The sequence below is a fragment of the Lynx canadensis genome, chromosome C1, assembly GCF_007474595.2.
Source record: "Lynx canadensis isolate LIC74 chromosome C1, mLynCan4.pri.v2, whole genome shotgun sequence".
Lineage (NCBI taxonomy): Eukaryota > Metazoa > Chordata > Mammalia > Carnivora > Felidae > Lynx > Lynx canadensis.
Genome location: NC_044310.1, coordinates 42476943 through 42499624, shown reverse-complemented (window position 1 = coordinate 42499624; position 22682 = coordinate 42476943). Strand labels below are relative to the sequence as shown.

Here is a 22682-nt window from a genome sequence, read left to right as displayed (position 1 = left end):
TTCGGGGTGCCTGGGCGGCTCAGTCAGTTAGGCATCCGACTCTTGATCTCGGCTCAGGTCATGATCTCACATCATGGTTCCTGGGTTCAAGCCCCAAGTCAGGCTCTGCGTTGACAGCACAAAGCCTGCTTGGAATTCTGTCTCTCCCTCTCTCTGCCCTTCCCCACTCACTAGCTCTCTCAAAATACATACATAAACTCAAAAAAAAAAAAAAAAAAAACCCTGACATTCAATTATATACATATAGGAAAAAACATCTATAAACTTAGATACCAATATATTAATAATAGTTATTGTGGCACCCGGACTCTAAGGAGTCCCCTGTGATGCCTGCCTCTTGGTATTCATGCCTTTGTATGCCTTTGAGTGTAGGCATGACCTATGACTTGCTTCTAGCCAACAGTATGTGGCAAAGGAGATGGGATGTCATTCCTGTGGTTTTGTTTTGTTATGTAAGATTGTCCTGCTAGCAGACTCACTCTCTCCTGCAGGCCTCAAATAAGCTAGCTGCTATGCTGTGAAGTGCATAAGCAAAGGACCATGTGGCAGGGTGCTGTGCTTTAGGAGCTGAGGGCAGACTCTGGCCCATTACCCCTAAAAAACTAAAGTTCTCATTCTCCATAGCTGCAAGGAAATGAATTCTGCCAGCAACCTCAGTAAACCTGGACGTGGACCCTTCTGCAGTCAAGCCTCCAGATGAGAACCCAGCCCTGGCCAACACCTTTACTGCAGCCTATAAGATCCTATGCAGAGGACCCAACTAAGCTGTCCTCAGCCAACTCACCCATGGAAACTATGAGGTAATAAATGTGTGTGTTGTTTTAAGCCACTAAGTTTGTGGTAATTTGAGATATGGTAATAAAAAATGAGTACAGTTATCTATATCAGGGGTTATCAAACTTTTTCTGTAAAAGATCAGACACTAAGTATTTTAGACTCTGCCTAAAGCCAGTAGGTCTCTATCGCAACTCTGCCTCTGTAGCACAAAAGCTTCCATTGATAATACCTAAACAAAAGAGGTGTGGCTGTGTGCCAATAAAACTATTTCCAAAACAGGTAGTAGACCGAGAAGGAGAAGATATTTGCAATTCACAAATCTGACCAAAAAACTTGTATCCAGAATATATAAAAAATTCCTCTTATTCAATTAGAAAAGTTAGATAATCCAATACCAAAACAAGCAAATAATAAACAGACACTGTACAAAAGATCTCCAAATGGCCAAAAAAGCACATGAAACTATGTTCAACTTCATTAGTCATCAGGGAAACGTGAATAAAAGCATGGGTGAGATACTACTACATACCTGCTAGAATGAATGGCCAAAAAGGAAAAAAAAGACAATATCCAATGCTGATTACGATGAGGAGCAAGTAAAAGGTCAATACAATGCTGGAGGGACAGTAAAATGGAACAGCCACTTTAAAAGCCAGTCTGGAAGTTTCTCAGAAGGCTAAACATACATTGCCATATGACTCAGAATCCCACTTTTAGGTGTTTACCCAAAAGAAATGAAAACGTATGTCCACACAAAAAACTTTATGTGAATGTGCCTAGTGGCTTTATTCAAATGGCCAAAACTGGGAAAAAAAAAAAAAAAAACCCAAATGTGCATCAGCTAGTGAATGGATAAACTATTCAACAAAAAGAAACAACCCCTCTCTCCCAAAGCCTTGTAATGCCTCCAGCAACTCCACCTTTCACATCACCCACCTTCCACACAACTTGAAGTTCAAATGCACTCTACACGGAAGCTCATTTTATACATGAAGAGCAGTCAAAGCAAAATTACGCCTGTGTTTTTTCATTTTAATGATTCCCTAATGCATTAAAAAAATTTTAATCAACGGGGCACCTGGGTGGCTTAGTGGGTTAAGCATCCAACTCAGGCCCAGGTCTTGCAGTTCGTAGGTTCACGCCCCATGTCAGGTTCTGTACTAAAGGCTCAAAGCCTGGAACCTGCTTCAGATTCTGAGTTTCCCTCTCTCTCTCTGCACCTCCCCTGCCCACACTCTCTCTCTCTCAAAAATAAACATTAAAAATAATTTTCTAAAATTTTTTAATCAGAAGTAGTGGATTCCTAAATGATTCTAAAGCCATCTGTAATTCTCATTGTTGTTTTGTTCTGTTTTATCTTTCATTTCCAGCTTTGGGTGCAGGGAGGGGCAGGTGACACAAAAGATTTTTTTATTGTTGTAATCTTTTCCAATGATCAGCTGAAGATCTGCACTGGAACACAACTTATATGCCTTTTGCATTAAAAAAAATTTTTTTTAACATTTATTCAATTTTGAAAGATGGAGAGAGACAGAGCATGAGCAGGAGTGGGGCAGAGAGAGAGGGAGACACAGGATCCGAAGCAGGCTCCAGACTCTGAGCTATCAGCACAGAGCCTGACACAGGGCTCAAACTCACAGATTGAGAGATCATGACCTGAGCTGAAGTCAGACACTTAACTGACTGAGCCACCCAGGTGCCCCTGCGTTTTTTTTTTTAAAGTAAGCTTCATGCCCAGCACAGAGCCCAATGTGGGGCTTGAACTCACAACCCCCAGATTAAGACCTGAGTTGAAATCAAGACCTGAGCTGAGATCAAGAGTCCAACGCGTAACAAACTGAGCCACCTAGGAGCCCCCACTTTTGCATTTTTAAAGCCTGCTTCTTGAATTTAAGCACAGTGATAGTGTTCAAAGAGCTGCTCAGTCTGTAACACATTTGAAAAGATGTATCTGCACTTTGAGGTCCCTTTTGAATGCCATTTGCTAGGCCTCTCAAGTCCAAGATGTTCAAACGCCTCCCAAGTCCAAGATGCTGGATGCCATATGGCATGGAAAACACAAGACTTTGGGCAAAGTCTGTGGGCTTGCATTGGGGGAGGGAAGGGAACAGAATTTGTTTATTTATCTGATTTAGAAATAAGGCATTTCAGAGAAGCCATTATTTTCTGTGTTTAAGTTAAACTGCATTTTTGTCTTTTGGTTGATATGAAATGTACTGTTCCAATATAAAACAGTAATTATTTGACCTTTAGGGAGAAAAATAAGGAAGAAACTACTGATGTTACATGCAACAACATGAATGAATCTTGGTGAAAGAAGCAGGCTTAAAAAACTATGTACTGGGGCACCTGGCTGGCTCAGTCAGTAGAGCGTGTAACTCTTGATCTCAAGGTTGTAAGTTCAAGTCCCACTTTGGGTGTAGAGATTACTTAAAAATGAAATCTGAAGGGGCGCCTGGGTGGCTCAGTTGGTTGAGCATCCAATTCTTGATTTCAGCTCAGGTCATGATTCTAGGGTCATGGGATCAAGCCCTGCAACGGGCCCTGTGCTCTGCCCCTGTCCCCTACTTCTGCTCTCTCTCTAAAAACAAACAAACAAACAAACAAACAAAACCTTAAAACAAAACAAAAAACTACATACTATATGATTCCATTTACGACATTCTGGAAAAGGGACAGAAATCAGAGTAGTGGTTGCCAAGGCCTGAGGGTGGGAGAAGGGGATTGACTACAAAGGGACATGAGAACACTTTTTGGGGTGATGGAAATATTCTATCACTTGACTTTTGGTGATGGTTACACAAATATATGCATTTGCCTAAATTGATAGAATGATACCTCTCAAAAGGGTAGATTTTATTATATTAAATTATAGCTCAATGACAGTAACCAGTACTGTCAAAAATGTGGAGCAAATAAAACTCCCATGTAATGTGGAAGGTAATGTAAAATAGCATACACACACACGCGCAAACGGGCTATATTGTACCTTATGACCTAGTATTTCTACTGGTTATATGCCAAGTGGAAATGAGTACATACATTCACTACAAGACCCATATGAAAATGTTCATAACAGCTTTATTCGTAAGACCCCAGAATGGAAACATTGAAAAGATTTATCAACCATGGAATGAATAAATTCTGGGGCATTCACACAGTAAAAACAAACTACTGCTACATATAACAAATTAAAAAATCTTACGATGCTCAGCAAAAGAAGCCAGACCTAAAAGATAAATATTGTATGAGTCCATGTAAATAAATTTCCAAAATAAATACAATCAATCTATGGTGACAGAATTTGGAATAGTGGTTTCTTGTGGGAGAGGACAGTGATGACAGGGGGCATGAGAGAGACTTCCAGAATGCTAGCAACATTCTGCAGCTTGATCTGGGAGATATTCATCAGTAAACATTTATCAGGCTATACACTTCAGATGTATGCTTTTTATTACAAGACCTCAATACAAATTTTACACAAAACAAACAAAAAAACAGGTGGTGAGTTGGATTTGGCCCACATCATTTGTCAACCCCTGACATAGATGGTGGGATTCCAGGAGAGTAATTTTTCCATTTTATTTCTCTGAGTCTTCTAATTTTTGTTTACACTACGTGCATATTACTTATAATAGAAAGTTTTAAAAATATTAATTTTAATATCAAACTACAATGAATAAAAAGACTATATAACAAAGACTCTAATATCTCATTGCTAAATCAACCATGTCTACCTTGGACAAATAAGAATTTTCAAGTACAAAAGAAAAAATTCACCCAGAAAAATATTTGCCAGCACTCAGTGTTTTAGACAATTAATATAACAATAATCCTCTAATGGCTGGCTCCTCCTCAAAGTTGGCCTCTCCCTGAAACCAAGTCATTTTCTAGCTTATTATTCTGTTTTATTTTTCTTTGTGGTACTTATCTGAAACTACCTTATTTATTTGTTTAGGTGTTTTCTGTCTGTATTTGTCCACTAGAATAAACACTTCAAGGGACAGAGCCCTTGTCAGTTTTGTTCACTGCTATATCCCCAGGTTCTTGAAGAGTGCTTGACACATAAAGGGTAATCAATAAATACTTGCTGAATAATAAGTAGATTATGTAGAGTTCAAAAGATTGTCAAATCATGGCCCAATAGCTAATAAGATAATCTGTGCCTTAATAAGAGATTAGAGGATGCTATGGTCTGAACGTTCCCGCAAAACTCCCATGTTGAACTTCTAATGCCCTATGTGATGATATTAGCAGGTGGGGAGGTCAGGAGGTGGACCCTAATGAATGGGATCAATGCCTTATAAAAGTCTCCAGGGGCTAACAGTGCAGAGCCTGCTTGGGATTCTTTCTCTCTCCCTCTCTCTGCCTTTCCCCCCGCTCATGCACATGCTCTCAATCTCTCTCTCAAAATAAAATACTTAAAAATTTATTTTAAAGATTCTCCAAGGAGGCCCCCAGCCCCTTCTACTATGTGAACCCACAGCAAGAAAGCACCATCTATAAAGCAGCAAGAGGGCCTTGACCAAGGCTGACACGTTGACCTTGGACTTCCAGGTTCCAGACTGTGAAAAGGAAATTTCTGTCATTTATAAGCTACTCACTCTGTTGTATTTTGTTACAGCAGCCCAAATGGTCTAAGATAGTGGTAAATTATTAAAATACAGCATGCCCATTAAATAGTTAACTATTATTATAAATAACTATTTAACTATTATTAAATAGTTAAAACAAGATTGAAAGTTAAACATTTTTATTATATGTGTTAGAACTCAGGGATAGCCCCTAAAAAGATTGATATTCAATGGCTATTCCATCTTTGCTTCTGACTAAATCTTATTACTGGAAAAAAAAGGTGTGAAGCTTTGAAAATGAAGGGACTTACTTACAGTCTAGAAAATCTAGTTCCCATGTAGATTTATATCACCAAAGAACAGGGAGAAAGAAAGTTAGCAAATCGAGATTGTTGGACTTGATTTATAATTGGATTTGATCCTAATATTCCAAGAAAAGACTCTTAGTCATTGAAAAGTAAGTTTATAAAGTGAAGCCTGCTGCTGCTGTAATATCAGCATTTACTGAGCTTTCACTATGCTGAGCACTTCACATACATGGACTCATCTGATCTTTATAACAACCGTATAAGGATCAGAGAAGTCAAAAAAAAAAAACAAAACTTGCCCATGATCACACAACTAAATAAGAGGCTGAGCTAGATCTGAAAGCAGATTCCTGCTGCTGCTAAAGCCCACACTCCCAACCGCTAAGCGCTATGGCTTCCTAATGTTACAGGAAGGATTCAAACATTCAATGGCTCAGTTTTAATTGGGCATTCACCAGTTCGTCAGTATCTGATGAATCTAGATACTTTCACAGTTCCCTAAGCCCTTCTGCAGTCTTAGATGAGTCCCATGTGTTCAAGCAAAACTATTATTTAATATATGTTGGGGAGGAAGCAACTGAGCACTTACTATGCTAATGATTTATGTCATTAAATCCCCACAACAGCTCCATGGATAGAAATTATTCTCACCATTTTCTAGATGAGACAACTGGACTCAGGGAAGGTACACATCCAGTAAGTGACAGAGCTGTGGTCTGAACCCAGTTTGGGTGTCTCCAAAGGCAATGCTCTTTCTACTGTACCTTGGGGATGTGAGACTCTGAGGCCTGCTATATCGTGTGCCCCACAAAGGGGCAGGGTTGAGGACTCAAGTAGATGCTGACAGGGCAGAATAAAGGAATGAAAGATAATGGTCAAGTTAGATTAATCAAAGTTGGCTTCCTAGAGATATGCTATGTGAGTTGTTTCAAAGGAGAGAAGGGAGGGGCAGAATTCATAGACAAAGGCACCTAGGCAGGAAGAAAAGATTATGGAAAATGCATAAAATCTAAAGGTCCTTAATATAGTCATCTGTATAATCACTATCAAACTCTTAGAATATAAGCAAATGAAATACGTTTAAGGAAATCTTACTTTGTCAACAGTAAGTAAAACTCTCAACACTGTACATGCCAAAAAAACCTAGCAATTCTCTTTAAGATGCTAGTTCAAACTAGGACAGGTTATTAATGCTTTAACATAGCTGATCTCTAACAAATGGGCACTTGTTGGCTGATGTAATAGGAGCTGGCAATTTCCAGTGGTGGCTTTTACTGGGTAAGTCCATATTTCAGCGCTACTCCTAGCTGCCAACAAGTGTCAGTTTCAGCAGAAATTACCTTGCCCCAGGGTGAAGTCCCTTCAGGTCTGGGATGGGGCACCTAATATGGGGAGAATTCACTGCCAGAGTACACAGGTAGTAAGGTTTTTTGAAATTATGCAATAGCTTTCCATAAGCATATTATCTTTCATGACAAACAATGATAACAAAATACAGGAGAAATTTTTTAAATATCACCTTATCACCTGCCTGGGCATATCAAAATATAATCCTGAAATAGCTATTTTCCAAAAGTTCTTTTTATTTCTACAAGCTTAAATCTAGATGAAGCACTTAGTTTTTCTTCCTATACAACATAAGAGTGGCAGCTCATAGAATCCAAACACATCATTATTTTTCTGCCTACTCATTTTGAGGAAAAAAAGGGACTATATATAATTCAAAAACTTTCCACAACGCCACCATGCTGCCTGCACAAGATGCTCTTACTACTGCCTCAGTTCTTCCATCATGAATCTCTAGTTGATTCCTTATTCAACAGTGCTACTCTTAACATTTTCTCCTGTCTCCAAGTTCTAAACTTTATTCCAAGAGCTCTGCCAACCTCCTTTCTACCTCAAAATGCCCCTGAATATTTACCCTCTCAGAGAAGGAAGTATCCATCCCTCCTTGCTGCTTGCTAAAGCTAACCTTCCTTCCTCCTGTGCTCTTGATGTCATCTACTCCTCCAGGACCTTCCTCAATAAGGTACTAGTAAGGAAACTCTCCCATCTTTGATAGACTTCCTTCTCCTACACAGCTTTCAGGTCCCATCAATTTCACCCCAAATATCCCTGGCAACTACAACATAACATTTTTTTTTTCTCACTGTCAACACTGAAGCTCTTCTTTTTGCTCAGATGGTAGCAACATCCATCCTCCCAATTGCTCTCTCTACCTCTGATTTCTCCCTTTGCAGTTTGTCAGATCTAATGCACCAGCTTCATCCTCTAAAGCACAGCCCTAACTTTCACTTTCTTACTTAAAAAGCTTTAATTGGATTGATTATATATCAAGTCACTTTCAAAGTTCATAGCATGGTATTTGAAGCTCTCCAGAAAGGTAGTCTCCATCCATCAGATTTCTTAAGTACACCAGGCTCTTTCTAGCGGGAGGCATGTAACATACAATAAAACATACAAAATGTGACCTGCTGAATACGTACTATGCATCATTCATTCTGTTCATTGAATGTTCATTTTTAAATTACATCATTCATTCTGCTATTCATTTTTAAATTAAATTAAGACTACCTTGGTTTGTGAACATAATTCATTCCAGAAACATGCTTTTAATCCAAAGCACTTGTATATCAAAGAGAATTTCAAGAATCACTGGCTTAGTTGTAATCATGTGATGTTTGGCCTCACATACTGCTTGTATTGCAAGACATTGCTTTATCAAGTTAAAATTTACTAGAAATGTTTGCTCATCTTACAGAACAGTCACAGATCAAGTTACTTGCCATCCAAGGTTTTACTGTATTTATTTATCAAAGACCAACCATGTATCAGATACTCTTGTAGGCAATGAGGATGCAGCAGTGAACCTAACAGTCAAAAAGCTCTATCTTCATGCAGCTTATAATTCAAGTGGGAGAGATGGACAATAAGCAAATAAGTAAAATATTATATGGTATATCAGATGGCAGTAAGTGCTATAAATAAAAATAAGGAAATGGAGAGTGTTATGCTAAGTGAAATAAGTCATACAGAGAAAGACAGATACCATATGTTTTCACTCTTATGTGGATCCTGAAAAACTTAACAGAAGACCATGCGGGAAGGGAAGGGGGGGGGAAGAGAGGGAGGGAGGCAAACCATAAGAGATTCTTAAAAACTGAGAATAAACTGAGGGTTGATGGGGGGTGGGAGGAAGGGGAAAGTGGGTGATGGGCACTGAGGAGGGCACCTGTTGGAATGAGCACTGGGTGTTGTATGGAAACCAATTTGACAATAAATTTCGAAAGAAAGAAAGAAGGAAGGAAGGAAGGAAGGAAGGAAGGAAGGAAGGAAGGAAGGAAGGAAGGAAGGAAGGAAGGAAAGAAAGAAAGAAAGAAAGAAAGAAAGAAAGAAAGAAAGAAAGAAAGAAAGAAAGAAAGAAAAAGAAAGAAAGACAGGAAAGGGCAAGAGGAAATGGTAACAGGTATGAAGTATGGTTAGGGAAGGGGCTCACTGAGAAGGTGACATCTGGGCAAAGATCCAAAGAAAATGAGGGAACAAGCCATGAGGATATCTAAGGGAAGACGAGTCCAGGCAGAGGGAAGAGAGTAGAAAGCCCCTGAACTGGGAACACCCGCATGTCAACAATGGCAACGAGTATCCTTCCTGTATGACTGGAGCAAAGTGAGGGAAAGTGTAGTAGAACAGAGAAAACGGAGGCCAGATCATGTGGTGCCAGTGTAAGAACTCTGGCTTCTACTGAGTGAGCTGAAAGCCTTTGGATGGTTTTGAGCAGAGGAGGGTCACAATCTAACTCAAGTTTTTAAAGGATCACTCCAGGGTGCCTGGGTGGCTCAGTCATTTAAGCATCCAACTCTTGATTTCAACGTTTGTGAGAATGAGCCCTGAGTCAGGCTCTGTGCTCTCAGCTACCAGATAGCTGATAGCACAGGGCCTGCTTAAGATTTTCTCTCTCCCTCTCTCTCTGTTCCTCCCCTGCTCATGCTCTGTCTCTCTCTCAAAAGTAAATATTTAAAATAGTAATAATAACAATAGCAATAAAAATGATAAATAAAATGATCACTCCAGCTGGTATGTGGAGAAGAACCTGTAGGGAGCAAGGTTAGAAACAGGGAGACCAAGCAAAACAATGATGGAAGCTTAGACCAAGAATCTGCTGATGGATCAGACTGTGGAGTGTGAGAAAAAGAGGAGCCAATGATGACTCCAAGGTTTTTGAACTGAAGAACTGCTAGGACAGAGAAGCAATTTTTACGGAGATGGGTTGATGGTGAGAGGAATACATAATTAAAGGCGAGTAGGAGGAAATCAGGAGTTCAGCTTTTTTTTTTTTCATTTTTTAAATGTTTATTTATTTCGGAGAGAGAGACAGAGCATGAGAGGGGGAGGGGCAGAAAGAGAGGGAGACACAGAATCCGAAGCAGGCTCTAGGTTCTGAGCTATCAGCACAGAGCCCCGGGCGGGGCTCAATCTCATAGACTGTGAGATCATGACCTGAGCTGAAGCTGGATGCTTAACCAACTGAGCCACCCAGGTGTCAGAAGTTCAGTTTTAAACATGTTAGCTTTGAGATACCTACCAAGTATCCAAGTAAACTTGTCAGTTAGATATACACCTTGGAGTTCAGTGGATGAGTCCATGGTGAAGATATCTGGGAGTTATCAGTGTAGGGATGGTTTTAAAAGAATGAGACTAGAGATCCCCAGGGAGTGAATGGAGACAGAACTGAGCCTTGGAGCCCTCTAATGTTTACAAATTTGGAGATGAGAAAATAGGAAGAGAGGCCAGGAAGGAACAGGCAGTGGATAAGAGGAAAGCCTAGAAGTGTAATATCATGAAGACTGAGAACCACTCAATTTAGTAATATGGTGGTCACTGGTGACCTTGACAAGAGCAGCTTTGGAATAGCGATGAGGATACAAGCTGACTGGAGTGGGTTCAAGAAAGACTGGGATGAGAGGAAGTGGAGGTAGTGATTGGGTATAGACAGAACTTTCAAGGCCATGTAACCACACACTACCACATGTGCTTTATAGGATAATTAAAAGATAATTCTCTTAATCTTTGCATCAACCTTATGAAATAGGTAGCATTTATTATTCCCATTTAGAGATCAGAAAACCAAGGCTCAGAAAAGTTAAATAACTTGTCCAAAACCACAATCTGTGAGTGGTAAGGCCAGGATCCCAACACTAGTTTGTCTAATTCTAAAGCCTAAGATTGTCAACTCCGTGATGGAGCCTCCCAATCTTTGGGAGGAGGCAGCTGTGACATATTCCTGTTCTCAAGGATTCACTGGTTCTTTAACAAGGTCCTATACTTCTATAGCCACCCCTTTTAGGAAACACCAAAGCAGACCCCTATTTTCCCTTGTGAACTTGTCAGTGCTCCTGTAAATGAAGTCATTACTTCACTGACCTGAGTTAGGAAGCACTGATCCTTTGCCATTCTTCACATCCACCACCCAGGTGGCTTCTTTACCCCCAGGGCCATCCTTCACCTTGAAGGCAAAAATACCACCAATTTTCTTCACAAACTGTTCCCCTTCCTGTAAAGAAAAAACAAACAAACAAACAAACTCTGGGAGTTACATGAAGTTCGTTTCTCTGGCTTTTTCCCCAAATTAAATGTTTAAGTAGATACATGATGTGAACAGCCAGGCCTGCCGCAATCCCCAAGCTCCCTTAGGATCTTTTACCCAGAAAAATCTGAAAGGCAACAGGCAACAACTCCCTCATCTGCCAAATCCTTTGTTGACAATGGCTTTCTGGATACAACTGGTGGAAGGAAAGGGAGGATGGGGGTGGGCACAGTAGTATGTTCTACTGAAGCAGCTTTCCTTTGTCATAGTTTCAGAAAGATTCACTCTGGCCTGCCTAAATACTGGACCCCCCCCCCCACCCCACACACACACCCCAGTCTCTCTCTCTCTTTTTTTTTTTTGCAGATAAATTCCTTTACATGTGTTTCTGGTTTTCCACACTTAGAACTTAAACATAACTGGTTCTGAAAGCAAAGTCTTTTTGGGTGGAGGGGTCAACTTATTTTCTGGGTTAGTATAGAGAATTATACAAATAATATGTCAACCACCAATTACTTTTGGATCTTGGGGGAATGAAGCTGGAAAGTTATTTTAAGTTATTTTAAGTTACATTTAGGAGAAATTATTAACGACAATAATAATCTTTTCAGGGCTATAAAGTTTTCAAGTGCTTTCATATACATTATTTCCTTAATCTCCATAAACCCCTGTAAGTAGCTGGACAGGTATTAATATCAGCTCATTGAAAAGAAAAAAACAACTGAGATTCATAAAGGTTAAGAACACGTCAGACTATGCTCTATCTGGCTGCTGGGTAATCCACCTAATATAACTCATCTAACACTAACATAAGCCATCTAACACGGCCAAGTGGAATTTCTTAAATGTGGCTCCCCATACCCTATAGGATGAAGTCTGTCTTTACGTATCACTCAAAACTCTTCAAAATCTGAGGGATGTTTATCTGTTCTTAGCTTCAGCTACTTTCTCATTCTCCTCAGTCTTCATGTTCTAACAATACTGATCATCCTGAATTCCATAACCACATGTGCCTCCATGCCTTTGCTCATGCCCCATCCCAGCTCACTCACCTCCTCCTAGTCACATTCTCACACGAACCTCATCAAGTCTCTGCTCACTTGCTAATTCTTCTGGGAAGGCGTTTCTGTCTCTACTGGACACTTTGATAGCCCTTTGCCCAATGCATCCATGGTTCTAGTTAAAGCAGTTATTTTTTTTCCCCTGGGAAAATTTTTCCATGTTTATCTTCCCACTAAACGCTGTTCCCTGAGGGGCAGGGACATATGGCTAGTAAATTGCATGACCAGAACTCAATCCCAGTTTGGTTTAATTCTAAATTCAAGGCTCTTGTCGTTTGACCATACTGTATTACAAAGTAGGTTACATCAATATTTCCAACTTTAGCCTATGAAAGCAGTTTCTGTCTCCATAAAGGAATTTTTTAAAAGCAAGTTCAAGTCTTCTCCACATTCCTTGAGATCTTTTATCTCTCAAGTTTCTGTGAAAACAATCTAGAAGAGGGAGTTAATAATCCTGATATAGTGGGCCACCCAAAAGCCAGGTTTCCCTTGGGGCCAACAGCTCATGAATGACTATTTCCAGGTGCATCCATGCCATCTGCTTGCATAATGCCTCAGGAATAGAGCTATGACAGACACCAACAAGTCAGAGCAGGAAAACCCCAGCAAACATTTAGGAATTCTACCTAACATACTTGGAGAGAAATTCCACCTGCCTCCTTAAAACAGATGTAGATTGATTTTGCACTTGTTGTTACTTTTAAGAATCAACTGATCCGGGGCGCCTGGGTGGCGCAGTCGGTTAAGCGTCCGACTTCAGCCAGGTCACGATCTCGCGGTCCGTGAGTTCGAGCCCCGCGTCGGGCTCTGGGCTGATGGCTCAGAGCCTGGAGCCTGTTTCCGATTCTGTGTCTCCCTCTCTCTCTGCCCCTCCCCCGTTCATGCTCTGTCTCTCTCTGTCCCAAAAATAAATAAACGTTGAAAAAAAAAAAAAAAATTTAAGAATCAACTGATCCTCTGATAAAATAACATTTTTCACTGAAGAGGACGTGAGAGAGTAAGGAAATGGACAAGGAGAGAGTTAAAAGGGAGAAAATACACATTTTGTGAAACTAAAGATCATTAATACTAAGAAAGTTCTAAGTGTGTCCTTGAGTGAAGAAAAGTACTTCTTTCTGAGTAGGCAAAAGGTCAAGGAGTAGGGCCTGTCTCAAACTTAACTGGAACAAAAAGTTAAGACAGAATTCAAAGAAGGGCAACGGGGTATTGCTAACAACGACAAAAGTGGAAATAAAATCTCTTGCCAGACTTCCTTTGCTAATGCAGAAAATGCATGAATTGACAAAAGATTTCAAGACTTTCACTCTTTCTAGTCCTTACAAACATTTAGGAAACTTACAATCGTGGGAAGGAAACAAGGGGACAAAGTCCATGCAAGTGAGGTTATGGAGGGAGGAGAAAAGGATTAAAATGGGAGCAGGAGGAATACATTTGCAAAGTTAAAAGAAGATGGAATAAAAATGGAAAAACAGCACTGGTTTGTTCATCTCAATAATGAAGTATTCAGTGATTGACATATAGCCATACCAGATACTCTCTAATTATTTTTATTTGATTTTTTTGACAGAATAAAGTTGGAAAAAATGGGGTAACTTGGCATAAGCAATTATCTGATGGATTGCTCTGCAGGCAAATATTGGTGGCAAGAAAAAAAATTCAAGTTGAACCCTTATCGAGTCCAACTTCAGTTTAGTGGACATACAGAATGAAAGAAATTAAACAGTAATGAGAGGGGGGCCTCAGAGCTGGCTCAATCAGTAGAGCATGCAACTCTTAATCTCAGGGTCGTGAGTTCGAGCCCTATGTTGGGGGAAGAAATTGCTTAAAAAAAAAAAAAAACCAATAATAAGATATTTTTTCCTATTAGATTGGTTTTTATAAACCAGCCAACATAGCACTAGAGAAGGTGTGAAGAAAAAACAGTCACACCCACGAACTGTTGTTTGTAAATTAGTGCCCTCTTTTTGGTCAGTGGATAGGTTGGCAATATATACCAAAATGCAAAATAGATATCCAAACCAATAATTTCCCCCTTTAATTATTTATGCTAAAGTGATCATGGTGTCAAGTACTTATTTTTTTAACTTAAAAAAATGTTTATTTTTGAGAGAGAAGGAGACACAGAGCAGGGGAGGGGCAGAGAGAGAGGGAGACACAGTATCTGAAGCAGGTTCTACACTGACAGCAGAGAGCCCGAGCAGGGCTCGAACTCACAAACCATGAGATCATGACCTGAGCCGAAGTTGGTCCCTTAACTGACTGAGCCACCCAGGCACCCAGCATTATGTATTTAGAGATGAGTTAAAAAGGGAAATTTACTATACCACTCACTATTTTACTTGCAAAATTTAAATACAACCAATGTTCATCATAAGAGACTAATTAAATAGATGATACATAAATTCAAAAGTGCACTAGGTGGCCATTAAAACTAATGGTAAGGATTTATATGTATGGGCATGGAACACACTGTTAAGAGAAAAAAGCGGGTTATAAAACAGGTATTTCCCCCCACCCCCCACCACCACATGCAGGTATATCCCCACAAGATGGTGGCAAGACAGGTCTGCGGTTCCTGGGCTGGTGCCTGCCTGCTCAGAACCGGCAAACCTTGCTCTCTGTCTACCTCTGGAAGGTTGTTGATCATGAAAATCTTAGAAATACAGGGACCTTTGTCAAAACACCAGTCACACTGACTCTTTTCCCACCCACAGTTCAATCAATCACTTTAGATGTTAATAAGTTCTTTGTGCTACAATAAAAAGGAGAAATGCACAATGTATGCCTTTCACACTGTAGCATGAATGAAATACACAGTTTAACTTTTCTGAATCCTTTTATTTCAACCCACTTTGGTCACCTTAATAGATGTTTAATTAGAACTGTGTGGCTGTGGCTATAACTGTGCCTTATTGGTCTGAAACTTAATATCAGTAATGATATCCCAAGATGCCTTTAGTTTTGAAACAATGAAGTAAATATGTAATCCCATCTAAAGAGAATAGCTCTCAAAGAAAAAAAAGAGAGAGAGAGAGAAAAAGAATAGCTCTTTTTGAAAAAAATTAGTTAAATTGCCTTAGTGTGATTAGTATCTATTAAGAACTAATTATTGTACATAAAAATAGATTTGTATACAGAGTATAATTTTAAAAACCCAACACATATTATATGTTCCTAGTTATGTAGCACTGTATAACATAGAGAGATGTCTGAAACAATGTCAATCACTGTTAACATTTTAGTGAACTCAAAGTAATGGAATTGCAGGGGATTTTTTTTTAATTTTTTTTTTTTTTTAATGTGTGTATTTTTGAGAGAGACAGAGAATTGGCTGGGGGAGGGACAGAGAGAGAGGGAGACACAGAATCAGAAGCAGGCTCCAGGCTCTGAGCTATGAGCACAGAGCCCAATGCAGGGCTCGAACTCACAAACCATGAGATCATGACCTGAGCCAAAGTTGGACACTTTACTGACTGAGCCGCCCACGCACCCCTGGAAATGCAGGGGATTTTTAATTTTTCTTTTCTATATATAGCGTGAATTTCTTTTAAATTAGCATTATTTTTACAATAAAAACCTACTTTGAAAAAGCTCAAGCACAAAAGATTTATTTTTAAAAAGAGTTTTGTTATTAGGCACATTTAAAGATACACTTTATTATTCTTTCTGAGGCACCTGGATGGCTCAGTCAGTTAAGCATCTGACTCTTGATCTTGCTCAGGTCATGATCTCACAATTGATGTGATCAAGCCCCATGTCAGACTCTGTGCTGCCAGCACAGAGCCTGCTAGGGATTCTCTCTCTTCTTCTTTTTAGTTCAGAAAGAAATCACACCAAAATAAATTAGAATCTCTTTACATACGAACTTTGTCCAAAATTATTATCTCCCTGAAAAAGAAAACTGAGGAGAGTGACAAGGATATTATTAGCCTTTCCTCTACAGTTCAGATTTTAACAGAATTTTACCATAGGTTCTTTATATTACTCAAGTTTGGAGATTTACACATCTCTGAAATACAGTCTTACCAGAATTAAGAAGAAACTATAATAGACACTCAGGAATCTAAAATACATGCAAGGGGTGCCTGGGTGGCTCAGTTGGTTAAGCTTCAAGTCTTGATTTTGGCTCAGGTCATGATCCCAGCATCCTGGGATCAAGCTCCACATTAGGCTCTGCAGTGAGCATGGAGCCTGCTTGAGATATTCTCTCTCTCTCTCTCTCTCTCTCTCTCTGTCTCCCCCCCTTCTGCCCCTCTCTCCTGCTTGTGCTCTGTCATTCTCTCTCAAAATAAATAAAACGAAACAAAAAAAAGAAAAAAAGTCTAAAATACACTCAATACTTGACAGTATCATATAAATTTTCAACTTGTACCCTTTCATGGCAACAACTGGCTCAAGGCTCTAGGCTCAAGGTCCTCCCGGTAGTATTTTATACAAATCTTACTTACCTCTTCAAGTTTCTTCTCAATCTCCTTAAAGACAAGATTTGCCTTAAATCCATCAAACGCAGAGCTAGTTGGAGCAGCCTCAATTTGATGAGTTCTAAAAGAATTGGAGAAAAGAAATCAATTTCAACCCATGGAGTCATGCAGATATTAGGTTTTTCAATAGTTAACAATAGTAATTTTCAAAAGTCCTAAGAACAGAGATGTTGTGGCTCTTACCAAAGAAAACCATAATTAAGCCCATAAAATAATTAAGCTTTTTTTCCCATTTTTCTACAAATATTTAGTGCTCACTAGGTGGTAGGCACTGCCCTTAAAAATACATAGACCAAACTGGGAATGCAAGCTGGTGCAGCCACTCTGGAAAACAGTATAGAGGTTCCTCAAAAAACTAAAAATAGAACTACCCTATGACCCAGCAATTGCACTACTAGGCATTTATCCAAGGGATACAGGTGTGCTGTTTTGAAGGGACACATGCCCCCCACGTTTATAGCAGCACTATCATCAATAGCCAAAGTACGGAAAGAGCCCAAATGTCCATCGATGGATGAATGGATAAAGAAGATGTGGTAAATATATACAATGGAGTATTACTCCGGTAATCAAAAAGAATGAAATCTTTCCATTTGCAACTGCGTGGATGGAACTGGAGGGCATTAGGCTAAGTGAAATTAGTCAGTCAGAGAAAGACAAAAATCATATGACTTCACTCACATGAGGACTTTAAGAGACAAAACAGATGAACATAAGGGAAGGGAAACAAAAATAATATAAAAACAGGGAGGGGGACAAAACAGAAGAGACTCATAAATATGGAGAACAAACTGAGGGTTACTGGAGGGGCTGTGGGAGGGGGGATGGGCTAAATGGGTAAGGGGCACTAAGGAATCTACTCCTGAAATCATTGTTTCACTATATGCTAATTTGGGTGTAAATTTTAAAAAATAAAAAATAAAATTAAAAAAAAATATATAAACCAAAGAAACCTACCCTCATGAAGCTAGTTGGGGAGAGAGATAATGAACAAGCAAAAAAATGTGAAATATAGTTACTATGAAGAAAATAAAGCAGGTCAAGAAGATATAGATAAATTATATATGTGTGTGTTGGGTGTTCTATTTTAGATAGTCTGGTCAGACAGGCCTCTCTGAGGGGGTGATATTTAAATTAGGTTGTAAATTCTGTAAATGAGCTAGCCATGTAAAGATAAACTGGACTATTCAAGCAGCCTCCTAACCATTTTCCCCACCTCTGTTCTCGCCTCCCCCCTCCCCAATTCATTCTGCACACTGTTGTAAGAACTATCACCAAGCAACCTACAGTTGACCCTTGAACAATGTGGGAATTAGGGGTGCTGACCCCTGTGCAGTTGAAAATTCTCCAGAGCTTTTGATTCCCTAAAAACTTAACAACTACTAAGAGCCTATTGTTGATCAGAAGCCCTACCTATAACATAAAAGGTCAATTAACACATATTTTGTATGTTATTTGTATTATGTTCTGTATTCTTACAATAAAGTGAGCTACAGAAGAGAAGGTGACATTAAGAAAATCATAAGATGGAGCACCTGGGTGGTTTATTCGGTTAAGCGTCCAACTTCGGCTCAGGTCATGATCTCACAGCTTGTGAGTTCAAGCCCCATGTCAGGCTCTGTGCTGACATGACAGCTCAGAGCCTAGATTCTGCTTTGGATTCTGTGTCGCCCTCTCGCTCTGCCTCTCCCCTGCTTACACTCTGTCTCTCTCAAAAATGAATATTTTTAAAAATTAAAAAAAAATAAAATCATGAGGAAGATGGAGCACCTGGGTGGCTCAGATGGTTAAATGTCTGACTCTCAGTTTCAGCTCAGGGCATGATCTCAGTTTTGTGAGTTCGAGGCCCAGGACAGGCTCTGCACTAACGGTGAGAAGTGATGGTGGTCTGAACCCCAGTGAAGGCAGTCTGCCAGTGGAAATGGAGAGAAGGAAGTGCATTCAAATACATTTTAGAGGGGCGCCTGGGTGGCGCAGTCGGTTAAGCGTCCGACTTCAGCCAGGTCACGATCTCGCGGTCCGGGAGTTCGAGCCCCGCGTCAGGCTCTGGGCTGATGGCTCAGAGCCTGGAGCCTGTTTCCGATTCTGTGTCTCCCTCTCTCTCTGCCCCTCTCCCGTTCATGCTCTGTGTCTCTCTGTCCCAAAAATAAATAAACGTTGAAAAAAAAATTAAAAAAAAAAAATACATTTTAGAGACAGAATCCATTGGCTTTGCTACCAAAGAGTAATGAGGAGGATCTAAGGGTGGGGGGAAAGGACACGAATATTCAGGTGTTCCTGAATAACTGAGGGGGCAGCGGTGCCACATATGGATAAAAGGAGTGGAAGTAGAGGGGATCGAAGTTGCATTTTAGACACATGAAGTAGGAGATGTCTGTGAGACAAAAAGGCAGTTGGATATGAGAATCTGGAGCTCAGAGGAGAGGTTGAGGCTGGATATAAAATGGGAATAACTATCAACATAATCAAAGTATTTAAATCCATGGGAACTGATAAGCTTCCCTTGAGGGAATTATAGACAAAGAAGAAAGGCCAGGACAACATCCTATGGAACTCCATTATTTAGAGAAGAGGAAGCAGCAGCCAATGATACAAGAGGTGTTGCAGAAGCTGAGAAAGGAGAAAGAATTGGGGAGGGAGGAGTAAACCATGTCAAATGCTGCCAAAGGCCAAATACCCACTAGATTTGGCACCATGGAGAGTAAAGGTGACTTTGACAAAACAATCTGAAGAAGTAGTGGAAGGCAGAAGTCAGATTATAGTGAATTAAAGAGTGACTAGGAGAGAGAAATACAGACAGTGTGCTTCTTTTGAGATATTACTTTTAGAGGAACAGTGAAAAAGAGTGGTCTCTGGAGGGGATTACGGTATCAAGGAAAATGTACTTTTTGTTTTTCTTTTTTAAGATTAACATATCAGAGCATTTTTGCCTGCTGATGGTAGTGAACCAGGGAAAAGGAGCTAGAAGAACAAAAGACCTGAGAAGGTGAGAGAGGATGAGATCCAGGGGCCTATGATAAGAAGAAGAGGTGACTCAATGGAAGAAAGAGAATCAGATGGGTGCAATTCTAGATTAGGTCTTGGAATGGGAGATGAAGGAGTCTGGTCTAATGGCTTCTATTTTTTCAACAATGTATAAGGCAAAGCAATCAGTTGAGAATAAGAGTGAACAAGTAGGTATGGGAAGTCTAAGAAGCCGAAAAGCAAGCCTACTAGAGGAATGATACTAATATCACTAATGAGGAATGGAACCCGCACCCCTGCCATGCTGAGATACATACAGTAAGTACTTAGAGCATGGCATGCTACCCCACACTTCCATGCCTTTGTCAGTGCTACTTCCTGTATCTAGAATACCTCTGTCTTAGCAGATTCCATTTTATCCTTCAAGATCCAGGCCAGGAAACTCCTCTTCTGTAAAACCCTACTAAATGACAGCTTCTCCAGAGCAGATACCACATTTAAAAAATAAAATAAAAAATTGTGTCTCCTGTTCCCAGCATACAATTGGTAAACAGTGACTGAATGGAAGTGAAATTACATTGAATTCTCTCCCTTACCTAAATTCTTATGTTCTCCTGTTCCATTTAGAGCAGAATTATCTATGGTACAGTATCTTCCAGTCAAAAGTCTGAATGAATGACCTCAAATAAAGTGGCCACAACTAGTCCTCCACAAGCCCATTTCATTTGTCTAACTTTGCAACTTTTAATCATCACTATGCCCTTTTCTAAGCTTGTCACTTCCTAATTGTATACGATAAAATACTAACTGATACACTGATAAGTAGCACTTTTCAGTGTACAAAATATCTTGATACTTCATGGAGCAGAGTCCAGACTACAAGCTCCCACAGGCCACAGATACAAGTATCCTCTGCTATCCAACGATTCCCTTTACGTCACTTTGCTTTTATGAAAGACCAACATTAATCTCTGTTTTTGCTGACCAAAAACAAAACAAAACAAAACAAAAAACCCAAAGAGGATTTTAGCTGCTACAACATGGTAATTGCTTCTTCACTCTGCACCATTTCACCTTTTGAAAGGTTTCATAGGAATGCTCTATTTTCAGATGGCAGGGGAAACTTCTTTATCTTGCCTCCAGATATGATGTGCTAAGAAGGATATCATCACTTCAGTGGTATTTTTTGCAAAAAAATGTACAATCTGAATCTAATTATGAGGAAACATCAGACAAACGCAAATTGAGAAACATTCTACTCCTAAGGAATGTACTTGTACTCTTCAAAAAAGTCAATACCAAGAATTACAAAGAAAGGCTAAGGAGTTGTTTCAGATTAAAGAAAGCTAAAGAGACATGACAAATAATTGCATTCAGGATCCTAGGTTAGAATCTAGACAAGGAGAAAAAAATGAAGTTTATAGTATCTTTTATAAAGATATTATTGGAACAATTGTCAAATTTTGAATATGTTTGTTGGATTAGGTATTATTAGTATGTTATCTATATTAAATTTTCTGATTTTGAAAACTATACTGTGATTAAGAGAATGTCCTTGTTTTTAGAAACATACATTAAATTATTTAGGGATAAAGTATGGGGCGCCTGGGTGGCTCAGTCGGTTAAGCGTCCAACTCTTGGTTTGGGCTCAGGTCATGATCTTATGGCTCGTGAGTTTGAGCCCCATATTGGGTTTCATGCTGATAGTGCAGAGCCTGCTTGGGATTCTCTCTTTTCCTCTCTCTCTCTGCCCCTCCCTCACTTGCTCTGTCTCTCAAAATACATAAATAAAAACTTTAAAAATTTATAAAAAAATTATTTAGGGATAAAGGGGCATAAGGTCTCCAACCTCCAACTACTTCAGAAAAAAATATGCACATATATAAATGTATGTAGAGAAAAAGAGATAAAGTAAATGGGGCAGGGGCGCCTGGGTGGCTCAGTCAGTTAAGCAGCTGACTTCGGCTCAGGTTATGACCTCACGATTCATGGGTTCGAGCCCCGCGTCAGGCTGTGGGCTGATAGCTAGGAGCCTGGACCCTGCTTAAGATTCTGTCTCCATCTCTCTCTGTCCCTTCCCCGCTTGTGCTCTCTCTCTGTCTCTCAAAAATAAATAAAATGTTAAAAAAAAAAAAAAAAAGCAAATGGGGCAAAATGTAAGCACAAATAGTAAAATTGAGTACAAGGTATATAGGAGTTCCTTGTAGTATTCTTATAATTCTTCCCTGTATGTTTTCATTTATTTCATTTACAAATAAAGGGTTGTAGTTAAAATAAAAATTTAGAAAATGAAAAAGCTAATCACCTATAATCCTATCACTCAAACTAGTTTCCTATACTCAATTTTCCATATTGCTTCTTCTGGTCCTTCTAGTTTACAAGCATATATACAGCTGTAATCATTACATGGATACACCTTTACTTCTAACTTTTAAATTCTTATAGCACTTAGGGTTTTCACACGTTGAGTTAAACTTTCAAGCTAATTTAGATAATTTTCCATAAACAAAACAACAACAACAAAACTGGAGCAATCTAAATATGCCTCAACCATGAAAAAGGGCATCATATCATCATAATTATGGGGTCTATCCATCAAGAAGAGCTCACAATTATAAATGTTTATGCACCCAATTTGGAGGCACCCAAATATATAAATCAATTAATCATAAACATAAGCAATCTTACTGATAAGAATACGGTAATCGCAGGTGACCTGAATACTCCACTTACAACAATGGACAGATCATCTAGGCAAAAAATCAATAAAGAAACAATGGCCCTGAATGATACACTGGACCAAATGGACTCGACAGATATATTCAGAACTTTTCATCCAAAAGCAGAGAATACACATTCTTCTTGAGTGCACATGGAACATTCTCCAAGACAGATCATATTCTGGGTCACAAAACAACCCTCAATAAACATAA

General features: G+C 39.4%; 1 protein-coding gene across 4 annotated transcripts in view; it reads right to left on the bottom strand.

The window, feature by feature from the left end:
- The window catches only part of SCP2 (sterol carrier protein 2), a 125347-nt gene that overhangs the window by 4696 nt on the left and 97969 nt on the right, over window positions 1-22682 (bottom strand). For all 4 annotated transcript variants that reach the window (XM_030324973.1, XM_030324975.1, XM_030324974.2 and 1 more), the window contains 2 exons: window positions 16753-16846; window positions 11081-11210 (listed from right to left, as the gene is read on the bottom strand). In XM_030324973.1, the coding sequence (XP_030180833.1) occupies window positions 11081-11210; window positions 16753-16846 (224 nt within the window). The remainder of the gene's footprint in view (window positions 1-11080; window positions 11211-16752; window positions 16847-22682) is intronic.